The sequence below is a fragment of the Mauremys mutica genome, chromosome 1 (genome assembly GCF_020497125.1).
Source record: "Mauremys mutica isolate MM-2020 ecotype Southern chromosome 1, ASM2049712v1, whole genome shotgun sequence".
In the NCBI taxonomy this organism is placed as follows: domain Eukaryota; kingdom Metazoa; phylum Chordata; order Testudines; family Geoemydidae; genus Mauremys; species Mauremys mutica.
Genome location: NC_059072.1, coordinates 231069432 through 231097098, shown reverse-complemented (window position 1 = coordinate 231097098; position 27667 = coordinate 231069432). Strand labels below are relative to the sequence as shown.

General features: G+C 43.1%; 1 protein-coding gene across 5 annotated transcripts in view; it reads left to right on the top strand.

Annotated features, from left to right (window-relative positions):
* Positions 1–6998: 6998 nt before the first annotated feature.
* Positions 6999–27667, top strand: part of MSL3 (MSL complex subunit 3) — a 41220-nt gene continuing 20551 nt past the window's right edge. For 2 of the 5 annotated variants that reach the window (XM_044983801.1, XM_044983656.1), the window contains exons 1-13: positions 6999–7130; positions 10176–10258; positions 12839–12934; positions 14462–14562; positions 16076–16164; positions 17051–17173; positions 17633–17793; positions 18918–19055; positions 20651–20809; positions 21344–21606; positions 25216–25325; positions 26171–26270; positions 26919–27003. In XM_044983801.1, coding sequence (XP_044839736.1) covers positions 7032–7130; positions 10176–10258; positions 12839–12934; positions 14462–14562; positions 16076–16164; positions 17051–17173; positions 17633–17793; positions 18918–19055; positions 20651–20809; positions 21344–21606; positions 25216–25325; positions 26171–26270; positions 26919–27003 — 1607 coding nt within the window. In that variant the 5' untranslated portion in view covers positions 6999–7031. Of the gene's footprint in view, positions 7131–7526; positions 7942–9168; positions 9941–10175; positions 10259–12838; positions 12935–14461; positions 14563–16075; positions 16165–17050; positions 17174–17632; positions 17794–18917; positions 19056–20650; positions 20810–21343; positions 21607–25215; positions 25326–26170; positions 26271–26918; positions 27004–27667 lie in introns of those variants that run through there. The other 3 variants (XM_044983953.1, XM_044983725.1, XM_044983875.1) reach the window with 3 other exon arrangements.

The following is a 27667-nucleotide window of genomic DNA, read 5'->3' as shown; positions in this document are numbered from 1 at the left end:
AGTTTTTATGTAGGAAAGGGAGATTGCAGAAGCAAAAAGGAGTTTCCACTATTAAATGTTTACTGTCTGAGCCTTGCTAATGATTGTCTCAAAGAATTTAGAAGTTGATTCTCTCCTCCCATTCAAGTCAATGGCAAAATTCTTATTGGCTTCAGTGGGAGCAAGATTAGCCCTTTACTTGCTTATACATGGGGATATAATTTTCTTCATATATGATATTCCAAATCAGCCCAATATTAAATACTACCAGTCATGCAATATTTCTGAAAAGCTGTACAATGGATTATTGTTGAAGGGAAGTTTTTTATGAGTTGTGCTTTGATTCTCACTATGGAGTCTGCTGCTCTGACAGCTTGATGCCTCTGTCCAGTTCCTTCCAGTGACCTAACTGAGAGGGGACAGAAGTATTGAAAGCATGAGTTATTATACTGGTGGGAAGATTTGCATGACTGGATTATGAAGGATTAAGGGGGCGAAAGGAGAGGGAGAATGGGACTCTGTCAAAAATGGTATACCTGTTTCTGAGTCATCGATGGAAGCAAATGATCTTGATTTCTTATGGATCAAATCTCTAACAGGTAAAACACAAGATGAGATAGTAGTTGATGTCTGCTACAAACCATTAAATCACACTGGAGAACAGGATGAGCAGATCCATAAGCACTTATCATTAAGGGGTAGGGAAAAAACTCTGTAATATTAGGGGACTTCAATCTGAGCAATATGCCAGAGGTCTTCCAGTACTACACTGTCCCTGGAATTATCATGGACAAGTCTGCCATTCCCATCTATAGTGGATCAACACAATTACTAGAGTTCCTTTTGCTCCTGATGTACTTAAAGAACTCTTTATTGTCTTTAATTCGGTGGGGCATGGAGGTCTCCTTTTCTCCTTTGACTTCCCTTATCAATTTTCTACAATTCCTAGCCTCTAATTTATATTAATTGCCATCAACCTCCCATTTTTCCCCCATCTGTTATACATTGCATTATTTTTTACAGCTGCTTTCACTTCCCTATTAAGCTAGACTGTTTTTGTTTGTTTGTTTGGGTTTAGTTTTTTAACCATTGTAGTCTTCTTTCTTGATTATAGGATTGCGGCTTCTTGGGCATCTAGTAAATTGTTCTTAAACCATTCCCAATTATCCTCACTTTTTTCTGTTTAAATTCTATTTCTCAGTGGATTTGGCTCATAATTGTTTCAGCTTTGTGGATTGGCCCCTTTAAAGCACCAAGTATTTATATTACTGGTTGGCACTTTATTACGTTTGCACATAACAGATATAATCATGCAATGGTCATTTTTCCCCAAGCAACCACTAATTTTAGTTTTGTGATCAATTTTTCTTGATCTGTCTCCGGCAAAAGGAGGTAGTGAAGGAATCCTGCTGGGGAAGAAGCAGATGTAAGAGAAACTTTGCAGGGGCCAGGAAAAGGAGCCAAGAAGCAGATGACAAGAGGCAAAGCATAAGAAGTTATTAGTTTGGAAATTTATTTATTGAACTTTCTGTTGCCCTGAATGGGGCATGGATTTTATGTGACTTGGCTGGAGGGCTGAGCCACAAAAGACACAGTGAGAGGCAGTTGGCTTGCAATAGGCACAGGAGCCGAGGATAATGGCAACCTCACGCACTGACACAAGGGGGCATTATGGTGGCAAACCCAACCTATCATAACCTACGTTAAATCGATTAAAATCTGGCTTTCTGGTAGGTCTCAAAATGTAATTGTAAATGGGGAATCATTAAGTGGGTGTGTTTCTAGTGGGGTCCTCCAGGGATTGGTTCATGGCCCTATATGAACCATTTAATATTTTTAGCAATGACCTGCACAAAAATATAAAATCATGCTGATAAGTATAGATGAAACCTAGATTTGGGGAGTGATAAATAATGAAGAGGGCAGGTCACTAATACAGCGTGATTGGGATCACTTTGTAAGCTGGGTATAAGCAAACAATATGTGTTTCAATAAGGATAAATGCAAATGTATGCATCTAGAGACAAAGAAAGTAGGCCATACTTATATGGTGGGAGATGCTATCCTAGGAAACAGTGACTAAAAAAGGCTTGGCTATCATGTGGATAATCAACTGAACCTGAGCTCCCAGTGCAGTGCTGTGGCTAAAAGGGCTAAGGTGATCCTTGGATGCATAAACAGGGAATACTGAATAGGAGAAGAGAAAGCATAAGAGCATAAGAAAGGCCATACTGGATCAGATCAATGGTCCATGTAGCCCAGTATTCTATCCTCCGATAGTGGCCAATGCCAATGCTTCAGAGAAAATGAACAGAACAGGCAATCGAGTGATCCATCCTCTGTCATCCACTCCCAGCTTCTGGCAATCAGAGGCTAGGGACAGCCAGAGTACTGGGTTGTATCCCTGACCATCTTGGCTAATAGCCATTGATGGACCTTAACTCCATGAACTTATCTAGTATTTTTTTGAACCCCGTTATAGTTTTAGCCCTCACAACATCCCCTGGCAACATCCCCTGGCACAGGTTGACTGTGAATATATTACCTCTGTTATTTGGTACTGGTGTGATTGCTACTGTGCAGTACTCATGTGTACAATTCAAGAAAAAGGTGAAAAATTGGCCAGGATTCAGAGAAGAGTCACAAGATGGATCGGGAAACACATCTATTTGTGAGAGATTCAAGGAGCTCAAAATATTTTGCTTATTTAGCTTATCAAAGAGCAGGTAAAGGGTGATTTGATCACAGTCTACACGGCCACAGAAATTTTGTAATACAGGGCTCTTCAATCTAGCAGACAAAGCTATCACAAGATTCAGTGGCTGAAAGTTGAAGCTAGACAAATTCAGTCTAGAAATAAGGTGCACATTTTTAACAGTGAGTATAATTAATCTTTGGAACAACTTACCAAACTTTTTGGTGGATCATGGATTCTTCATCACAGGAAACTTTAAAATCAAGATTGGAGGTTTTTCTAAAAGATATGATCTAGTTCAGTGGTTGTCAACATTTTTTCCTTTGTGGACCCCTAAAAATTTTGAATGGAGGTATGGACCTCTTTGGAAATGTTAGACATAGTCTGTAGACTCCCAGGGGTCCAGGGTCTGCGGCCCGTGAGTTGAAAACCACTGATCTAGTTCAAACAGAAGTTAATTCAGGAAAGTCGTTTGGCCTGTCTTATACAGGAGGTCAGACTAAACGATTACAATAGTTCCCTCTAGCCTTAAAATGTATGAAAGCTACAAAATATGGATTTACAGGTAGTAGTACAGGCTCTGAAATAAAAGCACTCAGAATACTTATCCAAAGTTCCACAGGTTTTGGAGAGCTGTTTTTTCATCACATTGTGTCTTTTCTGTGTGGGGCCAGTGAAGATGCAGAAAGGCCAAGGGATGAGCCTGGCCACACAGCCTGGTATCTACAGGAAAACCTGACCCAAACCCCACTGATTTCTGGCTAGATGTGGGTGCGACACTTCATCCATTATTTTTCATGGTTGTAGATTATGATCTGATTATGACATAATTATGATGCAATTTGTACAAGATGAGTCATGTAAGGTGTCACTGGAAAAGTTATAATTTGCTGAATATGATTCTTATTTGTGTACATGTATAATTTTGGATCTAAAGTTATGAACATTGACTATGTATCTGTATTTCAAATGTAGGTTTCAGAGTAGCGGCCGTGTTAGTCTGGATCCACAAAAAGATCAGGAGTACTTGTGGCACCTTAGAGACTAACAAATTTATTTGAGCATAAGCTTTCGTGGGCTACAGCCCACTTCTTCGGATGCATGGAATGGAACATATATTGAGGAGATATATATACACATACAGAGAGCATGGAAAGGTGGGAGTTGCCCGACCAACTCTAAGAGGCCAATTAAGTAAGGGGAAAAAAAACAACCTTTTGAAGTGATAATCAAGATAGCCCAGTACAGACAGTTTGATAAGAAGTGTGACCCTTCTTGCTTCAACCACCATTCTAGGGGACATGTGTCCATGCCGATGGCGAGTTCTGCTTGATAAGAATCCAAAGCAGTGAGAACCGATGCATGTTCATTTTCATTATCTGAGTCAGATGCCACCAGCAGAAGGTTAATTTTATTTTTTGGTGGTTTGGGTTCTGTAGTTTCCACATCAGAGTGTTGCCCTTTTAAGACTTCTGAAAACATGCTCCACACCATGTCTCTCTCAGATTTTGGAAGGCACTTCAGATTCTTAAACATAGGGTTGAGTGCTGTAGCGATCTTTAGAAATCTCACACTGGTACCTTCTTTGCATTTTGTCAAATCTGCAGTGAAAGTGTTGTTAAAATGAACAATATGCTGGGTCATCATCCGAGACTGCTATAACATGAAATATATGGCAGAATGTGGGTAAAACAGAGCAGGGGACATACAGTTCTCTCCCAAGGAGTTCAGTCACAAATTTAATTAACACATTATTTTTTTTAATGAGCATCATCAGTGTGTCCTCTGGAATGGTGGCTGAAGCATGAAGGGGCATATGAATGTTTAGCATATCTGGCCCATAAATACCTTGCAATGCCGGTGACAAAAGGGCCATGCAAATGCCTGTTCTCACTTTCTGGTGACATTGTAAATAATAAGTGGGCAGCATTATCTCCTGTAAATGTAAACAAACTTGTTTGTCTGAGTGACTGACTGAACAAGAAGTAGGACTGAGTGGACTTGTAGGCTCTAAAGTTTTACATTGTTTTGTTTTTGAGTGCAGTTACGTAACAAAAAAAATCTACATTTGTAAGTTGCACTTTCACGACAGAGATTGCATTACAGTACTTGCATGAGGTCAATTGAAAAATACTATTTTAAAACCATTTTTACAGTGCAGATATTTGTAATAAAAATAATATACACTTTGATTTCAATGAGAACACAGACTACAATATATTTGAAAATGTAGAAAAATATCCAAAATATTTAATAAATTTCAGTTGGCATTCTATTGTTTTAATTTTTTTAAAATCACGATTAATTTTTGAGTTAATCACGTGAGTTAACTACAATTAATCGACAGCCCTAGTTCATTTATAAATATGTTCTTTAAGTCACTGCCTCACACATTTGTTTTCTCTTTGTGGGGTATTTTAGTGCAATATCTAGAGGGACAAACATCCATCTCAGGCTTATGTTGTGCAGAGTGAAACTGGCTGTATAGTGAGGGGGAAGCTTTGGCAGGATTGGCATCCATGTTTCTTGTTAGGTTCATGAAGGGATTATATACTGAAACACTCAGCAATCCACACTGTGCACAACAAACATATACCTTTGTTTTCATGTATCTCAGATGCTTTTGACCTTTCTAACCATGGGGATCTCAGCAGGGGGAAAACATTTTTCCAAATGATTGAGACAGATCACGAATCACTGACTGGAATATTAGCACTTTCCTAGTTCAGGAAAAAAGCCATTTTCAGAATGAGGTTAACAACAAAATGTATGCTACAGGGGAACAGTGCTTCATAGTGAGGAATGAGCAAATGTATGATTGAGGTTTTTATGAAGTGCTTACTACTTACAGCACAATGTGTTACTATCAGATCAATTGAGGTAAAAAGATATGATGTGCAACTGTGCAAGTTATGGTGAGACTGTGCTACAGAAGCTCCAAAATTGCAAATGGGAACACATACACCTCTACCCTGATATAACACGACCCGATATAACACGAATTTGGATATAACGTGGCAAAGCAGTGTTCCGGGGGGCGGGGTGTGCACACTCTGGCGGATCAAAGCAAGTTCGATATAACGTGGTTTCACCTATAACGCGGTAAGATTTTTTGGCTCCCGAGGACAGTGTTATATCGGGGTAGAGGTGTACAGGTAATAAAATACTAATGTGAAGGTTTCAATAACATTAATTTGGTTACGTTTCACATGAGTAGAATTTTCAATTGTTGGCTAGTGTTAAATGTATAATTTAAAGTAACTATATGCACTGTCTCTCTAGTTAATGGACGTTAAATTCTGGACATTTAATTTTGTGGTTTTGAAAGTTTTTGTGTTTATATAGTATTAAGTTTTTCAGGTTTTCTTTATAGAGTTATTTGTAAGACTGTCTTTGGTCATATATACCGTTATTATATATTTCATGAAAATTTATTTTAATTTATAATCTTAACATAATTATTTTCCTTTTTGTTTAGTGTTGTGGATTCCTCTATGATTATCTTCACATTACAGGTGTAATCTGGATAATTTAGATTGTCAAGAACAGATGCTGATTTTTTTTTTGAATATTTGACATTACAGATGAAAATAACTAAATTGCCTAAGAACTGCAGATACAATAGTGAAGTTAGCACTAGCATCATGTTGGCAGGCCTTTTAAGGGTAGCTAGGTTCAGCCACACCCCTGTGGGATTAGGGGCCCCTTTCCTGATCAACTGGGTGATTTCTATACAAAGGGCTGAGAACACTGTTTGCAGGAAGACCTACAAAGGCAGAGTGAAAACAAGGAGGAGTCCTTGCGGCGCCTTAGAGACCAACACATTTATTTGGGCATAAGCTTTCGTGAACCCACTTAATCAATATATTAAATACCTGCTCCTATATTTTCCACTGCATGCATCTGATGAAGTGGGTTCTAGCCCACGAAAGCTTATACCAAGATAAATTTGTTAGTCTCTAAGGTGCCACAAGCACGTCTCCTTGGTTTTGCTGACACAGAGTAGCAGGGCTCCCGCTCTGAAGGCAGAGTGAGTTAGCGGGCGGCTCTGCTGGAGACGGCGGGGAAGGAGCCAGGGACTGAAAGGCAGCCCCGGAGGGACTGGGACCGAGGAGGGGGCTGAAGAGGAGGCAACTGGGCCGCCCCCTCCCCCGGGCGGTGACGGGCACATCATCCCCAGAAACGCTCCCTGTGCGCCGCACGTCAATCATGCAGCCCAGGGGCGCTACAGCCGCTCCTTGCCCCCACCCCTCTCCGTGCCCGCGGCGCGGGGGCCCGGCCGGGGGGCGGGGCTAGCCCAGGCCCCACCCCACCGGCCGGGGGGCGGGGCTTCTCCACGCTTCGCCATGACGAACAAATGACCGCGCGGGGAATGAGATTGAAGTTCCAGCGAGGCGAGCGCGTTCTCTGCTTCGAGCCCGACCCCACCAAGGCCCAAGTGCTCTATGATGCCAAGGTGACCCGCCGGCCGCGCGCGCGCCGCTCCCCAGCCCCGCCCCCCGCCGCGGCCCCCTCCCTCGCCCCCCTCGCGCCGGGCCCGCAGTCGGCGGAAGCGGTTGCTCCGCCCGGCCGGGGGGGGGAGGGGCGCATGAGAGTCAGAGACAGGCCCCGCCCCGCCCGCCGGGGTCTGGCCCAAGGGGCTCCTGGTCCCCCCCCGCATTTCCCGCTGGCTCCAGCCGGGCGCCCCGGTCTCTCCCGCCGGAGCCTCGGGCCGGGCCGCTTCCGCCCCGCCCCTCCCCCCGGGCGCGGTGCAGCGTCACACCGGGGCCTGGCTGCCGCCGCGGCCCGCCCCCGCCGCCTTCGGGCCCCCGCCGCCGCGCCGCGCTGAGCCCCGCGTGCTGCTGGGCCCCTTCCCTCGCCCCGCCGCGCCGCGCTGAGCGCCTGGAGCCCGGCGGCCCCGGCCCGGACCCGCAGGGGCGTCAGTCGCGGTCCGGGGCACTTCAGTACCTTGGCGCACCGGGGCCCGAGGCCGCCAGCGAAGCGCCTCGCCTGCTCCGGGCTGCGTCCCGGACTGGGTTAACATCCTTCCCCGGGCGGGGGTGCTCGGCGTGGGAGAGGGTGGCAGCTGTGTGGGCTGCCAGTCCCGGGCTCGCTCGTGTAGTAAAAGCTGGGAGCGAGGAGATTCCCGCATCACAGCAGGGCTCTTCCTAGCCTGGAAACAGGAGCGGTGTGAACGGGCCTGGGCCAGGCACTTGCGCACCCGCAATCCCTTGTGCACCTGCAAAATAGTCTCCACTCTAGAGTTCAGTCCTAGGAGCCTTTAATAGGTACAGTACTGTTAGGGAGCCCTCCCTGCTAAAAGCGTCTTAAGTTTGGACTTCAAGTCAAAGGTGCTGTTGAATTAAGCAGAAACAGAGTGGGTAAAGTGGCAGTGTGAGCTGAATGACATAGTGTTGGTTAAGTGGTTTATTTCTAGGCATTCTGACTTTAAAAAAAAAAGATGTAAAAAAAAGAAATTTCTAGGAATTCTGACTTTAAAAAAAGGTGTAAAAAAGAAATGTAATATTGGTTTTGGGTGTTAACTAAATAACATTGAAACACCCTTTAAATTAATTCCTAACTCAGGCTGTGTAATGGTGCAGATTCTTGTCTTTCCAGTTTCAGGGACTTCATCAACTTTGATTTTTTTTTTTCATCACACCCAAAGGATAGTTTGAAACTTTTAAGTCCAGTTTTCATTTCTGTGATAGAGGACTTTTCAGTTTCTCTCTTTGAAGACTGCCCTTTTAGTTGCTATAAGAACATCCAGGCTTGTATGTCTGACCTGCTCCCTTTAGAGTTCCATTGGGATAGTTGCCTGCAGGAGCTCCTTAAAGTGGGTGTTGCAGAGTTGTGTATTATTTTGTTAATGCTCCCAAATGTATTTGCAAAAGACATAGAAAAACACAAAGACCCATTCTCTTCTGTGGCCCTGGCTCCTTAGCTGGATCACAACTCCTATGATGGACTGCGTTGATTTAACTGGTGAGAAGACTACAGTGCATCACAGGAGATGTTACAGTGAGGTCTAGTGAGGGAGCCAGGCCCATAGAGGAGAATGCGGGCATGAAGCACCTGAACTACACAAGGCACGGCACAGGGCCGGCTCTAGACCCCAGTGCGCCAAGCGCACGCTTGGGGCGGCATGCCGCTGGGAGGGCGGCAGGCAGCTCCGGTGGACCTCCCGCAGACATGCCTGCGGAGGGTCCGCTGGTCCCGCAGCTCGGCTGGACCTCCTGCAGGCGTGCCTGCGGATGCTCCACCGGAGCCGCGGGACCAGCGGACCCTCCGCAGGCACGTCTGCAGGAGGTCCACTGGAGCCGCGGGACCGGCAACCGCCAGAGCGCCCCCTGCGGCATGCCGCCCTGCTTGGGGCGGCGAAATTGCTAGAGCCGCCCCTGGCACTGCAACAGCACAGGTGGATACAAATTAATGTTGACCTAAAACAAAATGTTTTGGTTCAGTTCTGCAAACCAAAATATTTAAATGAAACTGAATTTCTAGTGGAAAATAGAAAAAATTCAGCCACATTGAAATTGTGGAAGCTGCATTTTATGCCCAAAAATCCCAAGCAGAAAATTCCAGTCCATCTCTAGTTAATATAATTGACTTGATTATTGTGAGCATTGTGGAAGAGATGAGGTTTCTCAAGGGATTATCCTAAGAAGCACTATATAACACTCCTGATATGTGTGGTGTGTATGTTGAGTGTGTATTTAAGTCTTATGTGAGGCACAATTGTCCAGACTAGATTTTAAGTTATTTGGCAAGATTTAAGGCAATCCTTCAGTCTTCTAGATTGTTTAGTTTTTTGGGAGATATCAAAGTAAAAGTACTTTGAATTCAAGTCTGTTTATATGAGTAGGTAGAATTGCGGTACTAGATGGAATAAAAGCACACTCTGTGAGGGGCTATGGCTGTATTCGCTTTTAGTATCAAGAATATCTCCATTCTCAAAATCTGCTGTGTTATTTCACTTGGAGTTCAGTTCTGACATTCGCAAAGCATACTGCAGTTTGGCCCTACATGCTGTTCACGAGAAGTGTTAAATAATTTTAACTAAGCATTTGGTCTTCCTTCTGTACCATGATGTTACTGGTTAGTCTCCTGTATTGAAGGTCTGCAGAAGCAACTCATGCAGGAGATAAGGCGGCTACTTGTCCAAATGTGCAAATCCACAATGTTCCATCCCTCTTCTTCAGAGCACTTTTTGGGATGCTTTGGGATGGATAGGAAATGAGGACAGGGCAGGGCCCATTGGTAGTCTCTTCAGTGTCTAGATCTCAGGTCAGTACACAAACATTGTCTATCATCTTTGCTGCTCTTAGTAGTTCCATGGGCTCAGGAGAAGGTGCATGATTTCCTACAGTATGGATGTTCAAAGGCAATTCATTAGGTTTCCATTTACTCATAATTATCCATTCCTTTCTTGCGCCCACAAACCCATTCCCTAAACACTCATTTCTATAGAAAGTGCACTGTAATCTTTGTATTATGCCACATTCTTTGTTTTCTTTTTCAGATTGTTGATATTGTTGTTGGAAAAGATGAGAAGGGCAGAAAGATTCCAGAATATCTGATCCATTTTAATGGTTGGAACAGAAGGTGAGAATATACAGTGCACCATTTTAAATAAAAAGTTTTTGTATTTACAAAATCTTTTCAGTGGCATGCTGTAGCCTACAGGATGGTGTAGGCTAAGAAATAAGTAGAAGTTAGGTTTTGGGCCTAAATTAGCGTAAGGGTAGAGGAGTATGGGAAATGGAAGTTGCTAGTGTAAGGAAGTTGGAAATAGTGTTATGGGTAGGGCCCTACCAGTTTCACAGCTGTGAAAAACACATCACAGACGGAGAAATAAGCCCTTTCCCATGAAATCTGATCTCCCCAAAATCAGCTGGACTGGGGAGGGACAGGGCATGTCTTTCCCCTGCACAGCTATTATTGGAGGGAGATCAGACCCACCTCCACGGGCAGTGCAAAAGTAAGGTGTACCATCCTCGCTTCTGCGGTGCAGCAGCCCCAGTGCTGGGCTCCAGGCGTCCGCCTCTTGCGGCTTTTGCCAGTGCTCGGGGCACCTGGGCTGGGGGCTCCTATCGCTGCTCGCAACTCCTGCCATGGCTCTGGGCTGCTGCTCTTCCTCCCACCTCCGGCAGCTCCTGCTGGGGCTGGGGGCTGCCCAGGCTTCATCCAGAGCTCAGAGACCTAGGCTGGGGGCTGCCACACCCTGTAGCTCCAGCACCTGCAGGTCCTGCCCAGCTCACCTTACCCCCTCATTCCTTCCACGGCTCCATCTGGGCCTCGGGGCTTCCACTCCTTGTAGCTCCTGCCCGTGCTTGGTGACCTGGCCTGGGAGTCCACAGCTCCATCCCCTGCAGCTCCTGCCAGACTCAGGGCTGCCCCCCCGTCACCGTGGCTCCTGCCCAGGCTCAGGGACTTTAGTTGGGGGCTGCCTCCCTGCAGCTCCAGTCGGGACTCGGGACTTTCACTCCCCACAGATCCTGGCTTCTGTCCCCCTTTCCCTCCCTGGCTTCTGGCCAGGCCCAGGGCTGCCGCCCCCACATGGCTCCAGCTGGGGCTCGGGGTGCCCTGGCTCAGGGCTGCTGCCCCCCAAGGCTCCTTTGTGGGCTTCTGGCCACCCAGGCTCGGGGATTCTGGCCCTCTCTTCCTGGCTCCTGCCCAGACTTGGTGCTTCAGCCCCTGCGGCTTCTGCTGGGGCTCAGGGCGCCCGAGTTTGGGGCTTCAGCCCCCACAGCGCTTGCTGGGGCTCGGGGCTTCCACCCTGTGGCTCTGCCAGGGCCGGGGCCCCCATTTTTGAAATTTTCTGGGGCATCTAGGCATGGGCCCATGAGCCCATGCCTTAATCCACCACTGGCCCTGACTAGCTGCTAGGAGCCCCTGGTTGGGGCACTCCCAGCAGCACTGGGGCGATCGCACCTACTTCCACCTCCGGGAGCCTCCTCCAGCTGCAGGAAACTCCGCAGCTGCTGCCTTCAGAGATGGTCTCTGAAGGCAACACAGAAGTGAGTATGGCAATCCTGCAACCTCCCTACAACAGCTTTGGGCCTCATCACAATCCCCTTTTGGATCAGGACCCCCCCCCCACAGTTACAACACAGTGAAATTTCCAGATGCAAGCATCTGAAATTGTAAAATTGGTCAATTTTAAGACCCCCGGGGCATGAAATTGACCAAAGAGAACCTTGATTTTGGTAGGACCCTAGTTATCGGAAAGTAAGAGTTAGGAAGGATATGGCCCAGGGTTATGATACCATTATGTTTTGGTTATAACTGGTTTGAGCAAGGTTTTTAACGAGTACTTTTAAAAGTTGTGAATGTTTTATTAAAAATTCTATCTATATTGATAGTATGGGAAAGACGTTGACGCAGATGTTAATTTAAATGATGTGTAATATAAAGAGCCAGTAAGAAGGTGGTGGGAATATAATTATGGAAAGGGGCAGTTTAAAGTTACTTAGTATTATAAATGAGTGTAAAAGGAGTAACCTTGCTAAATTTCAGGAGATCTCCAATTAACATAAAAATGGCACTGTTAGGTTCCAGGATTATAAAGCTGTATTTCTCTCTGTTGTTGCACTGATTACCCATTGATAATTTGAGTGTAATTATAATTGTAGTATTTATATTAATTGTGAACATTTCAACATAAAGATTACTATACCTTCATAGGAAGAAATAATACTATAATGAAAAAGGACGATTTCAGTTATCTTTATTTTGTGAATACTTTTAATCAATGCTTTCTATGGGACTAATTCATTTATGTTGACATATTGGTTTATGGCCCCTTTGTAGTTGGAAACTCAAACTCTATCTCTGTCATAATCTGAGTTGCTTGATGGTGAAGTCTGGAAACATTCTGATGTTGACAGAATATTCCTTAACATTATCTTGTTGCTTCAAGTACTGCAACTTATAAAGTTAAGGAGAAAGTCTCAGTCTCTCTCTGTCTCTCTCTCTCTCATATTTAAAAGGAAAAATAAAGCCAAAGGATGGTGCAAAAAGATGCAAGTCTACATCATAGTACCACTTAATTCCAGATTTTGCTTCTAAAGAGCACTAAAATATTACTTTGTAGATGACTGTAAATCTACATTTGTCATTCAGTATTTATTGGTAAAGTCAGTTTCTATTTATTAACATTTTTTTCTTTTGCCCCATATTTAGCTGGGATAGATGGGCAGCTGAAGATCATGTTCTTCGTGATACAGACGAAAATCGCAGATTACAACGTAAATTGGCAAGAAAAGCTGTAGCTCGCATGTAAGGAATACGTTTATCTCTTGCCTTCAAATGGGCTCTTTCTCCAAAAACAAATACCGTATTGTTTCGAGTATAGGCCGCTCCTGATTATAAGCCGCACCCTTAAAGTTTGGTGCTATTTTAAAAAAATTAAATTTTTAACTTTTTTTAACTTAAAATATGTGGCGGGAGCCGGACGGCCAGAGCCAGGTAGCTGGCCGGCCAGAGTAGGGCAGCCGGGAAGGGATGCGGGGCCGGGGCCGGAGCCGGGCGGCGGGGGACGGGCGATGCGGCGCCGGGCGGTGGGGGACGCGTGGCCAGGCAGGGCCGCCCAGAGAATTCCGGGGGACCAGGGTCTTCGGCGGGGGGGGGGGGGGGGCTTCCATTCTGGGACCTGCCGCCGAAGTGTCCTGAAGACCTGCGGCGGGGCGCCCCCGCCGCCAAATTACCGCTGAAACGGGACCCGCCACTGAAGTGCAGCCCGGTCTTCGGCGGTAATTCGGCGGCGGGAGGCCCCGCCGCGGGTCTTCTGGGCACTTCGGTGGCGGGTCCTGGAACGGAAGGGCCCCCCGCCGCCAAATTACCGCCGAAGACCGGGCTGAACTTCGGCAGCGGGTCCTGCTTGGGCGGTAACTCGCCAGTGGGGGGTCCTTCCGCCCCGGAGCGGAAGGACCCCCCCCTCGCAGGCGAAGACCAGGAGCAGAAGAAGCTCCTGCGCCCGGCCCCGCAAGAGTTTTCCGGGCCCCCTGGAACGAGTGAAGGACACCGCTCTGGGGGCCCCGAAAAACTCTCGTGGGGGCCCCTGCTGGGCCCCGGGGGCAAATTGCCCCCTTTGCCCCCCCCCCCGCGGCCCTGAGGCCGGTGCCCGCGGAGTCGGGTACACGGGGCTGGAGCCGGGTGGTGGGGGAGGCGGGGACGCAGCCGGGGTGGAGCCGGGCGGCAGGGGAGGCGGGGACGTGGCCAGCGGAGGCAGGTACGTGGGCCTGGGGCCGGAGCGGGGCGGGGACGCGCCCGGGGCTGGAGCCGGGCGGCGCGAGGCCAGGGCCGATGGACGCGGGTACGTGGAGCCGGGCACACTGCTGGGGCAGCCCAGAGCGCTCTGATTCCCGGCCGCGGCTGGGATTGAAAGCGCTCTGGGCTCCCCGCCGCGGCTGGGATTTGAAGTATTTTTATTGTTTTTATTTTTTTTTTCAAGTTCCTGATTATAGGCCGCACCCCTAATTTAAAGACTTAAATTACGGGAAAAAAGTGCGGCCTATACTCAGGACAATATGGTATCTGTCTGTAATACTTGCTAGCCTTTTATGGCCACAGAGAAGAACAGGGTGGCTGGAGTATAGTAAAATGTAAAAACATTGATGTGTTCACCACCGAATATTGTCCCTCAAGTAAATTATCGTTGAAATAATAAATACAATCACAAACATTCATTGCCTATGCATATTTTATTCTTGCTTTTGCATATAGCATTGCTTCTTATGCTTTGGCAGCAGTAGTAAACAAGTGGAGTAATGACAGATTGAACAATTCACTCAAATTCTTCTTTAGGAGAAGAAAAGGAAGGAAGAAGAGACATTGTCGGCTGCCTGGTGTTGACTCTGTGTTAAAAAGCCTTCCTGCTGAGGAAAACGATGAGAGCAGTGAAAATTGTGAGTTGTCTTCTCTTTGATTTGATGACTACACTTGCATCATGCTATTTACAAAATTAACTTATTAAACTACTGTAGCATCTCAATTTTACAAACTTCAGTCTTCTGAACAACCAGTTATATGAACAATTTTTCCCGAGTAGATGGAGGCGGGGGGAACACATAACGAAAGTGATGTTGATGAGGAACAAGTTGACATCCCTTCACATTCTGATGCCTTCATTGTGTTGGTAATCACTTTGCAGTGATTTGAAGGACAAGAAAACAATGCAGGGCACCATACTGCAACGTATCCTGTATATACTGTAAATTGAGATGCTCAGTTTTATGAACTCGATCCTCAATTCATTCATAAAACAAGTTTTACTGTAATTGTGCAAACTGAACAATCTGATTTGCTACTGGGTTTGGTATTATAGGCATGTAATAGCACTGGCTAGAATGTTAATATAACCATATGAAATATATTAATATGTTTTTTATAAAAAATGAGCAGATGTTACACCAAGATATCCTCCTCCTCTCCCTACCCTTGAGGCAGACAGTACTTTTTGCTTCACCCTCATTCAGCTCTTCTGGGCACTCTGGCCCAGATTTTTAAAGCTATTTAGGTGTTGCTGCTCTCAGCTTGTCAACATCTAACTGATTTAGGAGCTTAAATCTCATATTCAACAAGGGATTTAGGCATGTAGTTGCGATGCAGAGAACAGCAGCACCTAAATATCTTTAAAAATCTGGCCTCTTCCCTTTGATCTGAGAGTAGTGTTGCTCTGTCTGGCCCCAGCCTCTCCTGTTGTCCTTGCCTTGCTTGCGCAGTTACCATTTTGGCTTGTCCTGATCTTCTGGGAAACAGGATTTTTCCCTACCTGCATGGTAAAGAGGTCTGTTTCTTGCCTCCAGCATGCTGGTGGTTGTTCCTGGCCTCTTTCTTCTATCAGCCATCTAGTCCAGGGCATTTTTCCAGTAACTTTAAGGTCTGTTTGTATTGTTTTGCAGCGTCAACACTTCATTAGTATGCTGGCCATTGTCATTCCTCTGATTCAGACATCTTTACACCGTTATTATTTACCACTTTTTCATTTCAACATTTGGTATAACTTGTTCACAACTTGCATTTGGGCATATGAAGTGATATTTATTTAAAAGCTTTTTCTTCTTTTTGCCTTTTTAAGCTGAATACTGTAACCTTTTGCTTACAACAAGAGTCCAGTGAAAATTAAAAGAGCTACTGGTTGTTGAAAAATTTTGTGAATTTGCATATATTGGGGAATGTTCATATTTAAAGTTGATATATGAACATTCTGTTTGTTTGAGCTTCCTAACTATTGCACACTAAAATACTTAAAATATTCCTTCAGCATTTCTAGTTTATACCTCATTACAAAAAACAAAGCAAACAGCCTTGAATTAAATGTTACAAAGTGAAAAATTGTTGGGTATGAATCTCTGTCCAATGTAATATGCAGAATAAATTTGTTAAATATCAAAGATAACTCATTTCTCTCTTAAACAGCTATAAGTAGTTCTTCTGATGACAGTGATGAAGGAACCGATGAAGAAATAAAAAGTGAAGAAAGTGACATTGAAGAGAGGACAGACATGGTATATTCCTATGAGCTCCCTTGATTTTAATAATACTTAGTACTTTGCATGATTGAAAACTGGGAAAATTGAGATAGGTTAAGTGAATTAATTGCTCAAGGCCATGCAGCATGTAGTCATAGGGCCAGGACTAGAACTCATGATTTTTTGACTCTTAATAGAGGTCTTATTGTAGTAGAGCTATTCAAACTCCTAGAAGATGTTTTATTCCCTTAGATGGCATTGATCTCAATACAAAATGTATTAACTTGGATTTGTTCCTCTCATTCTATTTCCACTCTTAAGGTCTGCCAGCAAACAGCACTACCCGGATTTATAGTTAGTGTAAAATGTTACTAGTCTCTTCAGGTGAAGCAGATTCTAATGCCATCAGGATTTTAATGGCTGATGTACAGTGTTTCTTTAAAGAGGGTCTGCCAACTCAAATTAGGCTAAAATTTAGACCTATTTGTAAGAATCTAAGACCAGTAGAAATATTTCCACTGTACAAAAACGTCAGTGGAAACAGGTGTGTGAAAGCTGTTTATAATCTAAACACTGCAGGAGAGATCATTTGAAAGTGGAATTGGTTATAAACAAACAAAAAGTGACCTAATTGATAATTTAATTATTATTAAATTAAATTTAATGTGAATGAGCAAAAAGCAAACAGGAAAACAGTGAAAAAACAAATAGAATTTTTAAAACATGACTTTCACATAAATTGAAGGTGTTACTGGTAAGAAACTACATTGTGTACTGTTACATGTATTTTACCATACAAGTAATTAGATTCAGTTTCTATTTCACAGAAATTTTAAAATTTGATCTAGTTTTGCCTAAAATACTACAGTAATTAACTAGTAACACTAATCATTTTTTCTTACACTGATTTGTGCTGTTGCAGAAAGAAGAACAAGAGATTCACAGTAAAAGGGATATGGAAGAAAGAGCAATAAGTATAGAAATTCCTGAAGTTTTGAAAAAAAAGCTTGAAGAAGACTGTTATTATATTAACAGGAGAAAACGGGTATGATTGGCTAAATGAGGGAGAGTATAAGAAAAAAATACCTGAAGGCAGTCAAAAGTTGTACTTGCATGTAGTGATTTCCATTATTTTAGCTAACTTGCTTTCACAGCAAAACCCCTAAGATTTCAGGGGATAAGGCTTCTAAATTACTAGAGTACTGAATTAACAATATATTAATCTGTAAAATGGGGGTTCACATCTTTATTTGGTTTTGTTTTAGGAAACTTGGAATAGAACATTGAGCTAATCCCCTTCTATTATATTTATATGTTCCCCAAAACTGGACACACAAGGGATTGAGCAAAAGTATAATTTAAGGAGCAAATTTGAAATATATGTATAAAGTTTTGCTGACTAGGCTAGTTAATTAGGCTAGGCAGTGGGTCACAAGTTAATGTTGTGGCTCATTGCTTAAATCCATAATTGTACTATTTGACAGTCATCAAATTGTCTCTTCAGCTAGTGAAACTGCCTTGTCAGAGAAATATAATAACTATCTTGGAGTCATATGTGAAGAATTTTGCCATTAATGCAGCGTTTTCAGCTAATGAAAGATCTCGGCACCATCAAATGACTTCACATGTCAACATGAACCTTCATTATGTCCCACCAGAAAAGAAGTAAGTCATGTTTAACATTTGTTTGGATGTAGAGGAAGAACGGATTTGAATTTCAAGCCCAGGTTTTAGGTGTGTGCTTTTGTGCCCATCCATATACAGTGGACTCATACCCCAGTGTATAAGACAGCACAACAATATCAGGACAACTTTATGTTTAGAGATGAGAAAATTACTCTTATTCAAAGAGTTGATGTTGGAATTGCTAATAATAATACAGGGATATTACCACAATACTAATTTAACCATAAAGTCCTTTATTAAGGCCAAATGGTATTTTATACAATTGCTCTAAACATGCCTAACAGCCCAAAGGATGAGCAGTCACTGCACCCAAATACAGCAACAAAGCATTCATAAGCGTGTGATCAGTATACTTACAGATAGTTTCCCCTACATTTGGCATTCTCATCCTGGTGTTCTTCAGCATGATCAGGTAGGGTCTGACAAAGAACCCTCAAATTCATAGCTTTTTATACCCTTCAACAAACAAATGATGTCATAGCTATTACTACTTTAGCTACGAAACAATTTGAGACAGTTCACCCTTATTTCCAGTATTAATCCAGACAAGATTTACAGCCTCCTTTTTCCCCAAGGCCTCTCCTCCTTGCTGACCAGTAGCTTTTTTTGTTGCACCTGGGTTCACATGGGGCTTTACTTTTTAAAATAATACTGGTCTGTGGGATGGGGAGCTCCATCCTGGCTCCTTCTTGGACAGATTCTCTCTTATTTAAAACCGTCTGCAGTCACCCCTTTTGGTCAGAGGTCCTCTTTTTAGAGACTTCACCTTACTTTATTAGTTATTCTTTGAACCAACATCCTCCCTAGTTAATTTCTTTTGGCCTTAGATTATTACTTTCAAGACCTTCTTTCTGCTTGCTAGTTAGGTCCTTTCATTACAGCACATATATTTCCTTAACTGAATTTAAACTAACTAATTATTTAATTTCATATTTATTCTGTATTTACATTACAATAAAACATCACTCTCCCCTTCTGTCACATAAGTCAAGGCTTCTATTTTAGCCATTTTGTTAAGAATTTCTGTATATATGGGGCATTTTCACCTCTGCATGACAAGAATCTAATTTTGAGCACTAAGAGGTACCTATCTTCCACTGCAGGGGCTGGTGTGAGACACCCCCTGCTGAAGTAAAGTTAAACTTTGAGCTTTATGAGTTGGCACCTGGTCAAGTTATAAGAGCGCAAACTCCAAAAGTGCAGGTGTATCACAAAATGCCTTCAGAGGACACCAGTTACAGGCAAGTCACTTTCTTGTGTGATTAGGCTGCCGAATGCTCTTAATCTCAAGGATCACTATGCAGTGAAGATAAATGTGTGTAGTGATAAAACATCCATACATGGCATGTTGGTGATTTTTTTGAAACTTATGATCCCTCCTGCTCCGGGGTTAACTCCTCTTAAAGTAACAGTCCAAATGGATGGGCTGTCCTATTTCAGGTTAACATTGGGGTGTAGTCTTTAATCCTTTTAAAAAACAAACAAACTTTAATTTGTTTTGTCACATTCTGTTTTAGCAATTCAGAATTTTCTTATTCCCTGCAGTGCTTCAGTTTGTACTATCATGTATCATTCACTATTTTGACAGGATAATGATACTTAGGTTCTTTTTGCAGTACAATATCCCAAACTAGTGCTTATCATGAGACATCAGAAATAGGAACAGAGAACTCAATGTACTTTTTTATTAATTTAAACTAGTGTATGTGTACTAATTGAGACTATTAGATTTTTAAATGTTGATTTAAATAAAATAAATTACAGCTAATGGGAACTGTGGGAAGCACCGGGCCAGCACGTCTCTGTTGCCCGCTGCTTCCCACAGCTCCCATTGGCCGGGAAGGACGAACTGCAGCCACTGGGAGCTGCGGGGGGCCGTACCTGCTGACGGTCAATGTCAGCAAAATGTTTTACTACTCGCAATCAGATTACCCTGATGGGCTGCATGCGGCCCGTGGCCCGCTGGTTGCCCACCACGGCTGTAAGTAGTAACTTCAAAGCAACAATTCCAGGACTCTTTGTCACTTACAAGCAAATTATGGTCAAGGGGATTATCTGCCACCTAAATTAGAGAAACTCCGTCCTCCTTACTGCTCACAAAGAGTCAACTAAATAATGAAATGGTATGCACTGTTTGAAAAACAGTGCTTTCCCAAAAGCTGTATTCCTTTGTCCTTTCTCTCCTATGCTTTTTCACACCATTCTATGGTCTGTTTATGTGAACTTACAGGTATTTCCTTTGGTCTCTTTATTAATGGGAGTGTCCCAGCATTTCACCCATATTAACAACACCCATGTGAGATAGAGTTGCCCTATTTTGTAGACCAGGGGTGGGAAATTTTTGGCCCAAGGGCCACATCTGGGTGGGAAACTGCATGCAGGGCCATGAATTTAGGGCTAGGGCAGGGGGCTGGGGTGCGGAAGGGATTGCAGTGTGCAGGAAGGCTCAGGGCGGGGGTTGGGGTGCAGGAGGAGGTGCAGGGTGCAGCAGGGGGCTCAGGGCAGGGGTGCAGGAGGGGTGCGGCAGGGAGTTGAGGTGCAGGGTGCAAGAGGGTTCGAGGTGCGGGCTCTGGCCCAGCGCTGCTTTCCTGGAGCAGCTCCAGGGTGGCGGTAGCCCACTGCAGGGCTAGCACAGGATAGACTGCCTGCCCTGGCCCCGTGCCGTGCCACTACCAGAAGCGCCAGCACCATGTCCCTGTGGCCCTTGGGAGAGAGGGGGGCAGAGGGCTCCACGCGCTGCCCTCGCCTTGGGTACCTCTCCCGAAGCTCCCATTGGCCGCGGTTCCCTAACCTAGAACTGAATCCTCCTCTCCCTCCTTTTCAACCTTTTCTCTAGTGTTGAGTTATGTAAAGAAATGGTGGATGGACTGAGGATAACCTTTGACTTCATTCTTCCATTGATCTTGCTCTATCCCTATGAGCAAGCACAGTTTAAGAAGGTGACTTCATCCAAATTCTTTCTTCCAATCAAAGAAAATGCAGCAAACACTAACAGGTAATTTGGATAGACTCTGAATTGTGTCATGAGGCAGTAAACACATTATTTTGTTGAGCACTGAAATACATTTTGAAATAGGTAGGGTGATTAATCATAACATGTTGCTTTTGTATTTCAGAATAGCTTTTATAAAATCTTGAACTCTTTCTTCCAACCATTGTTTTTGTGGGTTTTTTTTGTCCTGGTTTGGAATTTTTGTTGCAGCCAGAAGGTTAACTTAACCTCGGAAAGAAAATAAGGTAGAACTAAGTGGTATAGAAGGAAACTGAAAATTTGGGAATAGATTAAGGTTTACATTTGTTTAATTGGTGTAAAGGGCTTCAACATTTGAAAAATAAATACTTATATTTGGGGAACTCAACATTTTAAATAATAAGCCACATTGTCCCCCAATTTTCAAAAGGAGACTTTAACCCTAATTTGGAAAATTATTTAGCTAGATCCGAGAAGACAGGATTTTTTTATTTTTTTTAAATCTGGAAAGCTGTTCTCTTTTATAATTATATGAGAGGCTTTCTCCTCATTTCCTAGAAATCAGGAGGAGCTATCCCCGAGTCCACCTCTGCTGAATCCACCAACTCCTCAATCCACAGACAGTCAGCCTACAACAGGAGAGCCAGCAACACCCAAGAGGCGAAAAGCTGAGCCTGAAATACTACAGTCTCTGAGGCGTTCTACACGTCATACATCGAACTGCGACAGGTTGTCAGAAAGTAGTGCATCTCCACAACCTAAACGACGGCATCTCGATACGCCCGCTTCAATGCCAAAACTGTTTTTGCATCTGGAAAAAAGTAGGTTTCAGTTTTATGATATTACTGTAGATCACAACACCTTTGTGGGCTGCAGAACAAATATGTTTGTCTTGAGTAGTTCCTTGTTGTCATATTAACCTTTTGCCTCTAATTTTTTATGTACAAATGGGAAATCTGTAGCGACTGTGGGGGAGTTTTAAGCAAGTAATGGAAACTGGGCAGAGAATGGCTTTTGTGAGAATCATGGGAAAGACTTGGAAGTAGGTAGGACCAGTAGTGGAGAGGTGAGATTGTAGTAAAGGGAGAGCCAGCTAAGTGAGAGGACCCTGAGTGCTGACTGGCCTACTGTCGCACAGAAGCTGCAGCTGTGACACATGGTAGAGAAGAGGAGATGAAGCTGCATGCTGGGATTGTGAAGAGGTAACTTTTTAGGGAGTTAAGGGAGAAGAGCTGGTCGGTATGTTCCGTTTGTTTAGGTAAGGGCAAAGCACTTCTGAAGTACTGGGATGTTTTTGTTTGCCAGCTTTTTCCAGTGTGCTGAATTATACATACTGTTTCCAGTATAACTGTTTTATGCACAGAAGAGTTTCTGTTCTGAAACTTCTTACATTTCCAACACATTATAAAGAATCCATTGCCCAGTATGAAGGATCCTACCTTACTCTTGTCCCTCCCAGCCTCCCCTTTAAAAATAAAAAAATAATATCCATGATGTCAGAAATAGGAACTGTAAATTGAGTTGAAGAAAAACTTTTTCCTCCCTCTCTCTGTCCTGTTCACTAATTACTTTTGTTCTTTTTAGGTAAAACCTTCTATATTCTGTATGGCTTCTAAACTAATAATAGGTACACTTTGCCACTTTGTGGGCAACAAATGAAACTTTTTACTTATTCACACTTTCACTAGTAGAGGGCATCTCATAGCTCGTTACACTTGATAGATGTATTATTGTTCTTGTAGGCTGTCCCAGGTGATTGCTTATCCCACTGATGTGGGCGGCGGGGGTGGGGGGTGTCCACTGGGACTCAGTGTTCTTGGCAGATTTTGACTAGTCTGGGAACTTGGGGGTGGGGGGGAAAAGAGTTGCAGAATAATACTTGCGAAGTGTTCTGGGGTTTCTGCTGGCTGGGTGGCTGTAGGGTGAGGTGCTCTGAGGGTCTGGGGTCTGTAATAGGCAGCCACAAATGGCTCTGTGCCCACCGGATGGGAGGCCACTTGGATTGTTCTGTAAGACACTCTGGATGAATAGGTTTACAAGGATTTGTCTGAAGTGGTTGGATTAAAAACTGGTTGCCTGGCTTTCACATGATGGGTCAGCAGCTTTGAAAATCAGGCCAAAGGTTTTCAATTGAGCTTTCAGGTGGGGGGAGGGATAGCTCAGTGGTTTGAGCATTGGCCTGCTAAACCCAGGGTTGTTAGTTCAATCCTTGAGGGGGCTTCTTAAGGATCTGGGGCAAAATCAGTACTTGGTCCTGCTAGTGAAGGCAGGGGGCTGGACTCAATGACCCTTCAGGGTCCCTTCCAGTTCTAGGAGATAGGTATATCTACATTATTAATTAAATTTCTGATGGTTGAGTGGCACTCACAGGAACAGTTCTTTTTAGTTCAAGTCTGCACAAACTGCCTCATTCACATTGTCCACACGCATGTGTGACTTTTCTGACATTTAAATGAGCTTTGATCATCTGGAAAAATTACTCTAAAAATGGATTCCATGTTGTTGTCTGTCCCAAAGCAAAATTAGGGAACAAGGTCATAAAGTCATCGTTTTTCAGAATAAAAATGCAGATCTGCTCTTTTTTTATATATATAATATAATATAATATATATGACATAGTTCTTGTATATATTCAGTCATATAGGTAGGTAGGACCCTACCATATTCACAGCCATGAAAAACACGTTACAGACCATGAAATCGGGTGTTGTCTCCCCCCAGTGAAATCTGATCTTTTGTGTTATTTTACCCTATACTATACCAATTTAATGGGGGAGACCAGAGTTTCTTAAATTGGGGGTCCTGACCCAAAAGGGAGTTGCAGGGGGGGCAGGTCACAAGGTTATTTTAAGTATCAGAGGGGTAGCCATGTTAGTCTGGATCTGTAAAAGCAGCAAAGAATCCTGTGGCACCTTATAGACTAACAGACGTTTTGGAGCATGAGCTTTCGTGGGTGAATACCCACTTTGTCAGATGCCGGTATCTGACGAAGTGGGTATTCACCCACGAAAGCTCATGCTCCAAAACATCTGCAAGGTTATTTTAGTGGGGGATTGTGGTATTGCCACCCTTACTTCTGCACTGCCTTCAGAACTGGGTGGCTGGAAAGCGGCAGCTATCGGCTGGACGCTCTGCTCTGAGGGCAGCGCCCTGCCAGCAGCAGCGCAGAAGTAAGAGTGGCAAAGCCATACGGTGCCTCCTTACTTCTGCACAGCTTTCTTCAGAGAGTGGCGGCTGACTGAGGGCCCAGCTCTGCAGGCAGCAGCGCAGAAGTAAGGGTGGTGATACCATACCATGCCATCCTTACTTCTGTGCTGCTGCTGGCAGCAGACTGCCTTCAGAGCAGGCCTTCTGTCCAGCAGTCGCTGCTCTCTGGCCACCGAGCTCTGAAGGCAGCGCCACCACCTGTAGCAATGCAGAAGTAAGGGTAGCAGCATCGCAACCCCCCCTGCCCCCCACTACACACAATGACCTTACGACCCCCCCAGCTCCTTTTTGGGTCAGGACCCCCTATGATTACACCATAAAATTTCAGATTTATATAGCTGAAATCATGAAATTTACAATTTTTAAAAATCCTATAACTGTGAAATTGACCAAAATGGATCCTGAATTAGGTAGGGCCCTACATATAGGCATACTTTATTTTTATCCCTGGTGAATCAACACAGCTGCGGGAGTGAACTGGATACTTTTCTGGTTGTGTTATAACTAGAATTATTGATAGTTCCAGTGGTAGGATGATCTGTGCAAAACTTGTTGTCTTCTAATTATTTCTCCTGTTAGACCACTGCCTCTCCAGTAAAGGCAACTGAAGACAGCTTTTTAGTCTTTTAGCAGTGATAATAGAACCAGAAAGAAAACAGCTGGACTTTAACATCGCGATTGAGTTTGCAGTGCTGTCTGTTAGAAAACACTTTGTAAACCTGAACAAATTTGATCTGGAAATTTATTTGGACACAACGCTTTCACAACTCTCCAATATCAGTTCTACAAAGTAATTTGTTTTTCTAGCATTGACCCTCTTCTAAAGTATTGCAAGAGTGTTTCAGGGCTGAAGGCTGAAAAGCCAATGGGTGGGCTGAGGGATTGGACCAAGTTCTGGAACTCTTCTCGCTTAAACCCGTCTGCACCACTTGCCGTCCCCCTTGATAACTTTACACAAAAGCTGCCAACTTTACTGATTGGTGCAGGTCAGAAATGAAGGGCAATGGTGTTTTGTTTTTGTTTTTTGTGGGCAGATTTGATAAACTCGTGATAGGTGTTTTGCATATTCAGTTTGTTCCTATGTTTAAAATTTTAAAGGTTTTAGCAGCAGGGGTTGACTCTGTTTAATAGCTGCATAAGAAACTGACCTTTCTAGCTGAATGAAATAAACGCCACATTTAATGGATCTTTGTGTAAAGTATTTTTCTGTTCACTTTTTGAAGAAACGCCGGTCCATAGTGGGTCGTCATCACCTATCACTCTGACTCCTAGCAAAGAAGGGAGTGCAGTATTTGCTGGCTTTGAAGGTAGAAGAAATAACGAATTCAATGAGGTAACAGCTATGCTGAAGAGGCATCTCCACAATTGGTGCCCCAAACTGATGGATTTATGTGGAAAAACTTGGGACCCTGTAAAATGCAACATTTTTTTAGCAGGGCAGTAGCATCTCTATAGTTCAGAGTAAAATAGTAGTTTCATTACTTATTGGTTTATAGGCTTAGTTTCCAGTCCACCCATCACCCTGAAGACTTCTTTTCCATTCTGTGGCCAAGTTGGCTTTTTGTCTGTCCAACATTTACTTTAAAAATGAAGTCACTTTGAAGTGTAAGTGTGTGTGTGTGTGTGTGTATGTGTGTGTGTGTGTATGTATATATATATGTATATATGTATATATAAAAAGTACAGTAGCTCCATTTTTCCATATATAAACACAGTAAAACCATTAAGCAAAATATTTCTTTTAAAATTACTACTCTGAGAAATTAGTGTGACCGGGAAAAATGGAGCTACTGTACTTTTTTTTTTCTAGGTACTGATGAAAAACAGCATTCTGTGTTTCTGCTGTTAACTCTGTAGCACTAGGTACATAACAAAATGCTTATTCCTAGAACTGTGCTGGCATTGGTTGGATAGGCTAATTTACAAGACAATTGGGAGTGCATTTGTGTTTAGGAGGCATGGACTCTACAGTATTGTAGTGTGTACAGCAAAGCTTCGAACGGTGTTAAACAGCCTTTTTAACATCAAACAAGAAAGTTAAATAAAAGGAGGAATGTAAGAAAATATTTTAAAAAAATCTGATTGTCCTCTAATCCAGATTTCTGTGTGAATTAAGTCAGGCTATACTATTCTTTATCACACCTTGAAATATTTTTCTAACCAGAATGTTGTATTTAGGTGTTGTCTTGGAAACTGATGCCGGAGAACTATCCCCAAAGCGATCAGCCACCTCCTCCTTCTTACATCTATGGATCTCAGCATTTGCTACGGATGTTTGGTAAAACATAACCCTTGTTTTATGAAACACAATCTGTATGCTGTACATCTAAATTGATGGTTTTACATTGCTGTTTTAATTTTTTTCCAATAGTGGCCTCAGGTAAATTTGGCTCATAATTTAAAACTATTAGGTCCCATGTGCACTTACAGAACAGCCATTTAAAAAAACTTGGTATATCTCACACTGGTATCACAGCAGTTCAAAATGGAAATTTTTATGTTTAATGCAGTTGTCTAGTTGCAGTAAAATATTTTGAAAAATGTGCATTAGATTTTAAATACATTTTTAAAAAATTGTTCTTTATATGAGCATTTAAAAATCTGCCTGTTGGGTGCTGAAGCCACAGAGTTCTGAGCTCACTTTGCTGGCTTTGTAGCAGTTACACTGCAGATATATATAAAAATATTATCTCCAGTGTATGTCAAGAAACAGAAGTAATAGTATTAACTTCCTCATTATATTTATAATGCACAGTAAGTGTTTTGTGGTGGTGATTTATAAATACTTTCGAAAGAGAAGAGAAGCTGCTAGGAGAAAGATTTTTTTATTCCTCTTTGAGTATTAAGTCAAATATAGGGTGAAAGCAATTAAACTATTTAAAATGTAGACTTAAGTATTTTTGTTTATTTCTCTGTTTATTTACAGTTAAACTTCCAGAGATACTGGGGAAGATGTGCTTTCCTGACAAAAATCTAAAAGCTTTGGTAAAGCATTTTGAACTGTTCTTGAGGTAATTTGACATCCTGTATTACATGCAGAAATGATGAGGTAATATTGGCCTAAGCTTTCAAGGGTAACTAGTGATTTTGGATGCCTTGATTTTTGGGTGCCTGGTGCAATATCCTTAAAGGCCTGATTTTTTTTTTTAAATTTATTTTAATTTTAATTTTTTTTTCTTTCTTCCAAGAAGCTCTGAGTGCCATTGAAGATCAGACTCCTTTAAGGCATGCGATTGGGAATGCAAAAATCACTAGTAATTCTTGACAATTTAGGTCATTGACTCCATCTGGTGTAACTGCCAGAGCAAATTATTGTCCTTAAACTTTGTCATAACTTTTGTTAAGATGCTTCTGTAATTGATAGACTCAAGGGGGAAGCAGAACTTTCATCTGTAGTCTGTGATGGGCATATAGTGGTTCAGAATTATAGCACATAAAACTTTTATTGTTGACCACCAGACACATAATATCCCATCTGTCTTGGCCTGGAAATAAATTTTATAAATGAACATTAACTTACATCTGCACAGCTTGCACTGAGGTCATAACCTGAAGATAGGGAAGTTACACAGATACAACTGAGGGAAGAAATTTGGTCCCCAGAACCTTTGTTAAAGATGTTAACTTACTAAAAGGAAAGAACCAACTTGTATTTTAGGTCCCAACACAAGTTTG